Source organism: Cibotium barometz, chromosome 63, assembly GCF_041138505.1.
Source record: "Cibotium barometz isolate CiBa-2024 chromosome 63, ASM4113850v1, whole genome shotgun sequence".
Lineage (NCBI taxonomy): Eukaryota > Viridiplantae > Streptophyta > Polypodiopsida > Cyatheales > Cibotiaceae > Cibotium > Cibotium barometz.
This window is the reverse complement of record NC_141108.1, coordinates 27,636,838-27,645,447: the sequence shown is the minus strand read 5'-3', so window position 1 is coordinate 27,645,447 and position 8,610 is coordinate 27,636,838. Positions and strand designations below refer to the sequence as shown.

The window sequence follows — 8,610 nt, the reverse complement described above, 5'->3', positions numbered from 1 at the left end:
AGAACTTTCCTCTTAGAAAATTTCCTTTTCATATACGCGATTTTCTTATATAGAGCCCGGTTCATCAACTTAGATTTGGATGTCAAATGAGTGGAAATAGAATAGGACAGATTAGGAATAGGATCGTGTGGTTTAGAAATCCACATACTCACCAAGTGCGTATTTACATATTTATAGTATATAGAGGGAGGAACGGGAAAAACCCATTTGACCGGCTTATACCTTATTCAAGTTACACCACAATAGTGTAATTGCTTCTTGATAGCGTTGCTTTAAAAAAAAAGGAGTGCACACCCATGATGACCATGTTAATAAGAGATGGAAGTAGGAGTTAGAGGTGAAAGGGTGGGGGAGAATGAGGGGGCTTGATGCAGGGGTGGAAGGAGGTGGGAGGTGGGAGGTGGGAGGTGGGAGGTGAAAAAGTGGAGGAGGAGGGAGATTGATGGAAGAGTGGAAGGAGGTGGGAGCAATGATGGAGGGCATGGAAGATGAGGGAGGAAGAGGTGGGAAGAGGATTGGTGGAGGAGCAAAAGGAGGTGGGAACAGGATTAATGAGGGAGGAGAAGAGTTAGAAGAATGTGGGAGGAGGAGTGATAAAGGAGTAGGAAAAGGTAGAAAAGTAGGGTGGGAAGAGGATTAATGAGGGAGGAGAAGATTTAGAAGAATGTGGGAGGAGGATTGGTGGAGGAGCAAAAGGAGGTGGGAAGAGGATTAATGAGGGAGGAGAAGAGTTAGAAGAATGTGGGAGGAGGAGTGATAAAGGAGTAGGAAAAGGTAGAAAAGTAGGGTGGGAAGAGGATAATGATGGGGGAGGAGGAGGGATAGAAGAAGGTGGGAGGAGGAGTCATAGAGTAAGAAAAGGTGGAAAAGTAGGGTGGAGGTGAAACAAGAGAGGGATGTAGGAGGTTCTAAAGATGGTTGTTGGAAAGAGGGAGATGAATCACAAGACCTTAGATGAGTGAGGAATTGCAAGACCTTAAAGGAGAGGAATTTGCAAGATGTTTTGCTAAAAGTAACTTTTTGGCTTTTTTGGACTTTGTACAACCTTTTTTCGACTTGATAATTCCCCCATTTTTGTTATAAATAACTTTCAACTAGAAAACCTACCAAAGAGCACAATGGGTGCTTCCAATACCAATGCTTTTGTAATCTCAATACAAAATTATGCATAGTATTTGATGATTTTGGATTACAAAAGAGACCCACAAGAAAACAATCATTTGGTGCCGTTGAGATAAAATTTATAATTAATACCACTCATGCAAGGCATCCCAAGACATTATTTACACAATCTAGACCATCAACATGACATACCAACAACGCTCCTCATGACTTGGGAAAACTTACATGGAAAACATTGGCATACATTAGAGAGGAAAGTATTAAATCATTCAACAATCCACCTCCCATTGGTCACTATGAATCTTACATCAATGTACACTAGAATCTAGATAACTTCTCAACATACTATTTAGAAAACCTATCATTTGTGAATAAAATTTGTTATATTCCCCCCTTCACTAATTTTGTATGTTAAAAAATTTACTCATTTTGACTAAACTTAATTTTGTAACATTTCAAAGATTCTATGTAAGTGCCTTGCAATTCTATGGAGAAAAGATTGTTGCTCACATTTTTTCTTTACATATTCCCAAGTAGAACCCATTTTTTTAAAAAAAAATAGCTTAGTATAACAACTTATGACCAATGTGGTAGCCTATCCAAGTGGCTATCTTTGCCAATATCTAAAACATGACAAACTTCAAATTTAAATTTCAACTATGTTGATTCCTCTAATCACCTTCAGTAAGAGAGTTTAAAGTATAGGGTCTAGATTGTAATGGCCTTGTCCTAATATTGAATCCCAAGTATGACACTTGCATGGGTTCAATATTAGGACAATGAATCACAAGTATGACACTTGATTTTCCATTTTTTTGAAAATGAGGAGACGAGGCTTTGCACGGATTCCAACAAGACCAATTAGGACCATGCCTCTTAAGTACACTAATAATGACTAGGCTTGTTCAAGTTATGTTACCATGTGTCCAATGTGTATCTTAGAGAAAACAAAATACTTCTTGGTGACTTGGCGGTTCTATGTATCACATGACAAATTTGATTCTTGTTTGACCTCCTTTTTAGGCATTAAGGAAGAAACTTTATTTGACAAAATGCTTACGCACAGTTAACGTGTCAAAAACACAATAACTTGCCCTTCAAAATTCGATTAGGTCAGATTTTTGCAGAGATTTTGATTCTAAAAGGCAAAACAAAAACGGAATTCAGTTATGAAATCCACTAAAAGCAAGGAGGGAGGAAAGGGAGAGAAGTGGGTGGGGTAACCCCCTTATTAAAAATGGCGGTGTAGTCCCACTTACTAATGGTGGTTATGTAGAAAACTTTCATGCCTCCACGGCTCTCTGTGCTGTCGAAGTTGCTTGTTGATCTCAGTAAAAAATAGAACGAGTGCCATCACCTTCCATAGAGCTATGCAAAACAGACCTTTAGCACCCAATCATAATGTAAAAGTTCATCTTGTGGATAATATTTGCAATGAGAAAATGATTATCTATCAATTCAATGTCTCCTCCTTATGGATTTTGAAATATAAAGACACAGCTGGGGATAAATTATCCACACTTTCACTCTTCAACACATATTCACTTATAATACACGGCTATTACTATATGACATATTTATTCCATACGTCATGCACCTTGTCAAGATAAAGATCACAAGCACTTATCTAGGGGGAAAACCAAAGCAAAATGAAATAATCAGCAAAAGAAACAGATAGTATAGGGAAACGACTGTGCATTCAAAGAAACCAAGAACAAGGAAAGGTTAAGCAACCTAAATGACCAACACATTTTTAATCAGTGTTTGAGCGTTTGGTTTAAAGAAACATCAAGTTTAATTAGTCCGTTTTGCAAAAGCCAAGCCATAATGGAGTGTTTGGAGAACTATTCATTTCAACCACAAAAGATGAAACTATCGCATCTGCACCAAACCATGGCCTGCAGATTTGATCAAAACTGGAACTACTACTCACCTATGCAATTCGACTGCAGACATAATGCCCACTCGAAGGCAAAAGCAGCAAAGGCACTCGCTTTCATACCATGGGTCAACCAGCATAACTTAAACTTCAGCCTAAACAGTATGGATGCAAGCACAGAGCCAATATCTCCTTGGCAAATCCTCACCATCACGCAGGTTTAGGAACACTTTCGAATGTAGCAGATTCTTAGGGTGCAGCTCCATAATACCCAGGCAGCATACTAGCAAGTGTTGAACCTGTATGAAGACCAGATTGAACTGCTTGTGAGCTTGTGTAGCCTCCTCCATACTGGGAGTAAGGGGCAGAGCCATACTGCCCCCCTGCCCCAACAGCTCCATACTGGGTGCCAGCCAGGCTTGCATAAGATGGCTGACTCGTATATGCAGAAGCCAAGCTGGAAGGATAGCCAGGTAAACCAATGGAAGGGCCAGCAGCAGTTTGCAGTTGAGTCCTTGGATAGGCTGCTAAATTGGGGTTCACCGAGTATCCAGGTTGCAGTTGAGAGACAATCGGCGCTGTCTGTGGGGTGGCCACTTGCATTTGCAATTTATCCTTTTGCCCTTCCATGGCAAGTTTGACCACGACATTGCGGCCCTGTGTAACACACACACATTCTAAGTAAGCATATACTACATGCAGATAAAACCAAAACCGTGATTTGGTTCTCAAATATTTTAAATCCAGAGTTGAAGTAGCCATGCCTCAATATTTTTATTAGGATCTGCAAGGGCCCTTCGAGCTGCTTCAACAGATTTGTATGTCATGAAAGCAAAGCCTCTGTGAATCACACAATGAGCATCAGATTCTCATGCACAGAAAAATCCAGTTAAATTGAAAAGTCAGGCACATCCCATTGGCAAAAGATCCATTGCCTTTACCGTGACTTGTTTGTAGTCTTGTCATAAGCAACAGACCCTTCCTCAATCTCCCCATACTGAGAAAATATATTGATTAATGTCTCAGTGGAGGTATCATAGGACAAGCCACCAATAAAAAGCTTTCTCTGTGCCTGATCACCACCAACCATGGGAGTATATGTACCAGTGACCGCTAGATTGCAGACAGTGATCCTTCCCTGCAATCACAGTAGCGACAAGTTGACTCCAAAAATCGAGAAGATAGAACCTCAAAATCTCTCCTCAATCTGAGAGACCACTATTTGCCAGGGAATAGAACTTACATCTATGGTCTTGCTTGGCTCTCTCAGGGCCCTTTGGGCAGAGTCCATGTGTTTGAAAGTGATGAAGCCAAATCCACGAGATTTTCCCGTAGCTTTGTCAATGATGACCGCACCCTCTTCAATCTCTCCATATTCTTCAAAAACCTGATAAACAGACGAATTAGCAACAGAATTCTTAAGATAATGGCATAACCTTGGCACTTCCTGGGAACCCTCATTGGCGCCTTTAAGGCAAGTTTTTCTTTCCCCATCCAAAACTGGTGTCCTAGGACTGGGTCTTGTCACATACAAGCAGCAAGTCCACCTCAGCCAGTACAAACAAGCAGTCAGTTTGAAAGCAGCACAAACTGCAAAATCAGTTCAAACCATACTCATCAATATTGGCACAGACACGACAGGCAATCACGCCATCCATGCACTCACATCACGCAGAGCCTCTGAAGAAGTCTCCCAAGCCAGCCCACGCACAAACAGCTTCCGATGGGCAGGATCCTTGCTTGCAATATCCCTAATATCATCTGCAATCGCAGGGTATTGAAAACCTCTGCAGTATACCAACCACAAGCATGACCAGTCAATCAATTCACAGGCACAAATTCAGCCAAGCATACAGAATCTCCCATGCAAGAACTAACAACATCTCCCCCCCCTCCCCCAAAGCAAAAAAAAACCCAAAAAAGGCACAAAAAATCCACATTTTGAGATTGTGAAACGGCGTTTCACAGTTCCCATGCTTGCCAAATGTCATTTCCTGCAACTATACCAGGGAAATAACTTTCAAAACAATTGTAATAAGGATAAATCTGCAAAAATTTTAACCACAGCGTTTTACATGCTTGGAATTGCATGCATGTGACACCCATATTTCTTCCAATACATACTAAACAAATAGAATGGCGCACATGCTTCCTGCTCATGCATGCTACATGAGTGACACACATAGAAAAGCATTGATGCCTCATACTTGCGATGGAAGTGAGCCAGTAAAGGCAAGGATTTGAAAGCTTGTTCACGCACATGCCAGACTCTTCTCTTACATTATCACTGCCATACACAACTCTTGCAATAGCATGCACAACACGTGCCAATTTCTCCCCAAACATAGTACAAAAATATCATCTGCTACAAGCAACAAGCAAATTCCTGCCACAAACACTAGATGAGCACCAAAGCTTGGAAAAAGCTTATGCCAAATGTCATGCATGGGATGGACCAGCCCAAATACATGAACAAACATGCTTGGAATGGACCCCAACAAGGGCTGGGGTTTAAAAGCTTGCACAATTCCTGCCCGTACCTGCAGCCTTCGAATGGCACTCGTGACTTACATGAATATGACATGTTCGGAATGGTATATACATGAAACATGCAAAGTTCTGGCTACAAAAATATCACATGCTTGGAATGGTAACATGCCACATTGCGCCATACATGCTACATGAATACGGCATGCTTAAGCGTGCCACATATGCCAAATGCAAATTTCTACCCACATGAAAACGGAATGACACACATCATCTGCACTGCCACGATGACATGATGGCATACATGCCACCTGCACATGAATTTTCTTGGGATGGCACACATGCCACCTGCTGCCAAATAAGTAACACGGACAGGGTAGGGTTTGATAGCTTACGCATTCGAAAGCAGGTTCACAAGCTGCTCCTTGCTGAGAGGTTCTAAGAGCAACCTAAGGTCGTCTCTAGAGAGGAAGGGAGCGGAGTCGTTGCTTTCATCGTTCAGCTTCCTCTTCTTAGTGTCATCTCCGACATAATCCATGCTTTTTTTTTTCGGAATTCAGCCTTTGCGGAAACTGTCAAACGAGAGGCATCAGTCAGGAGGAAACCCTAATCGAAAGAAACCATAGCAGAACACGAGAAGAGAATCAACGCGTGGTGGTACAAAACCCTAAAAGCACAATTCAGGTTTCCTGTCGTGGCAAGAAAGAGCAGGAGTGGCTGACCTCGGTCCTCGATCTGCAGTCCAGCTGAATCTCAAAACGTAGATAGTTTAAGAACAGCACACAAGGGTTGTGTTTACAAATATTTTTCAAGTCAATAGGCTATTTTTTTAGCTTGTTTATGAATTTAATTATTTTCTTATTTTATGGGAAGGTAGAAAATTGAGGAAAAAAGACTAGATATTATAACAAGATATATAAAAATGCCTTGGTGGCGAGTACGACTCACGAGCATTTGGAAAAACTATATTTTGGAGGCTATTTTTTTAGCTTGTTTATGAATTTAATTATTTTCTTATTTTATGGGAAGGTAGAAAATTGAGGAAAAAAGACTAGATATTATAACAAGATATATAAAAATGCCTTGGTGCGAGTACGACTCACGAGCGTTTGGAAAAACTATATTTTGGAAGACACAAATTGGAAACTCCAACATAGTCATTAATTGTCCAATTTTCAATTAGGCGTCTCCTTTCAGTATTGGAAATTATCGGCTACTATCCTAATTATGAAATTTTCAACAAGCTTTTTTCCTACCTGCTTAGTGTTCCAAGCATTCGACATCAAGCTGCTCTCTCAAACGTTACTCTAGTAGACACTGTTGGAAATTATTTCATCCCCATGTGGACGTTCCCATGCACATTCATGCTTGTATCTAGCTCCATTTGAAGCCCTGCATATGCATCTAGGCACTACATATTTTTTGCCTATTTTTAGGCATCATTTCGGATTTTTTATGCATTTTCGGCCAATCCTCTAATTTGCTACTGGCCGACCAGCTCTTCTCCCACCTATATAAAGGTGGCTAGGCTTAGCCTCATTTTTATCCATCTTTTCAACTTCTGCAGTGATAGGTAGCATCTATAGGACCTCCCTCATGCTGCTCCACGTGATGTACTACCTTTCTGGTGATATTCAGTAATGATCTTCTTTTCTCCTTTAGGCTTGCTGTCCTCTATACATAGTGTTGTACAGTTATTGTTGCAGCATTTCTTTGTGGGTACCACAGCATAGTACCCATTCTTTCATGGTATCAGAGCGGGTAACATCTATAGGGACCTATATTTCTTTTCCCATGCTGTTGTTGATTGTTTACAGCATATAGGAGCTGTTCACTCTTGCGTTTTTTTATTAGTAATCTGCATTTTCTCCTGTGGAGCTGTGTTTTCTCTGGGGACTGCCTCATTTGTCTTCCTACAGAGCTGCTTTACAGCCTTTACCACACTGGAGAGTCATTCTATTCTCTTCTCTTTTTGGTTCCCTCCCACCCACCCTCTCTTCTAGTCTTTCTAAAGGAGGTTTGGGCTCTTGGAGGTGATGGCTTCTAGAGATCACCATTCTCCCCTCGTGGATTCTCTTCTCTTCCCCTCCTCACAGTACTATAGAGGTGTCCTCTTCATAGATACCTATTCCCTCTACCCAAATTCTGACAGAGGATTATTTATAGGAGTTTCTGACAGAGACCTTATCAGTTCCTCTAATCCCTTTGGATGAGTATCTTCCTTCTCTTGTGTTGTTCCATTGTTGCTGATGCTATTACTGTAGATTTTCTCTCCTCTCTTTCAGAGGAGGATAGTGGTTCTTCTACAGAGAAGGTGGATGATTTTATTGAGATATCCTCACATATTTTGGAGCTTCCTACTTTGGCGGCTTCTCTCCTGCTGTTGGCAGGAGCTTCTCCTTCTTATGTTTCAGAGGAGGCATCTTCCACTATCTTGGAGCATGTTCCTACTTGCAGCAGATGCAGAGGAGGTGCCACATTTTTCGGAGCCATTTATGGTTCCATCTCTTGAGGGCTTCTCTCCAAATTGATCCTGGTGTTTCATCTTCGATATCTTCTTATGGCTTCTTCTTCCGGAGACTTTCTCGATATTTAGATGTACCATATCTTCGCGAGCTTTTGTACCATATTCCCTCTACCCAAATTCTGACAGAGGATTATTTATAGGAGTTTCTGTTGACAGAGACCTTATCAGTTCCTCTAATCCCTTTGGATGAGTATCTTCCTTCTCTTTGTGTTGTTCCATTGCTGATGCTATTACTGCAAATTTTCTCTCCTCTCTTTCAGAGGAGGATAGTGGTTCTTCTACAAAGAAGGTGGATGATTTTGTTGAGATATCCTCACATATTTTGGAGCTTCCTACTTTGGTGGCGGCTTCTCTCCTGACAGGAGCTTCTTCTTCTTATGTTTCAGAGGAGGCATCTTCCACTATCTTGGAGCATGTTCCTACTTCAAACTTGGCAAATTCAACTATCATTGATGATCCATTTGTTCTAGTGGCTGTTTCATTCCTTCTTCTTCAAAGGAGGATTCTACTTCGATCTCGATACTTGTTTCAGATGCAGAGGAGGTGCCACATTTTTCGGAGCCATCTATGGTTCAATCTCTTGAGGGCTTCTCTC

The 8,610-nt window shown here is 41.2% G+C and overlaps 1 protein-coding gene across 1 annotated transcript; it reads right to left on the bottom strand.

Annotated features, from left to right (window-relative positions):
* Positions 1 to 2,898: 2,898 nt before the first annotated feature.
* On the bottom strand, positions 2,899 to 6,303 carry LOC147603903 (UBP1-associated protein 2C-like). The gene is made up of 7 exons (XM_086795955.1): positions 6,211 to 6,303; positions 5,884 to 6,060; positions 4,668 to 4,788; positions 4,245 to 4,388; positions 3,943 to 4,139; positions 3,766 to 3,841; positions 2,899 to 3,658 (listed from the first exon to the last, which is right to left on the bottom strand). The coding sequence occupies exons 2-7, from the start codon at positions 6,024 to 6,026 to the stop codon at positions 3,251 to 3,253; spliced, it is 1,089 nt and encodes a 362-aa protein (XP_086652081.1). The 5' UTR covers positions 6,027 to 6,060; positions 6,211 to 6,303; the 3' UTR covers positions 2,899 to 3,250.
* Between the last annotated feature and the right edge of the window lie 2,307 nt (positions 6,304 to 8,610).

Coding starts and splice junctions, on each gene's coding strand:
- LOC147603903 (XM_086795955.1), bottom strand. CDS start 6,026: ATGGATTATGTCGGAGATGACACTAAGAAGAGGAAGCTGAACGATGAA. Junction 4,389..4,667: donor CTTCAGAGGCTCTGCGTGAT/GTGAGTGCATGG, acceptor TCTGTTTATCAG/GTTTTTGAAGAATATGGAGA. Junction 3,659..3,765: donor ATCCTAATAAAAATATTGAG/GCATGGCTACTT, acceptor TGTGTTACACAG/GGCCGCAATGTCGTGGTCAA.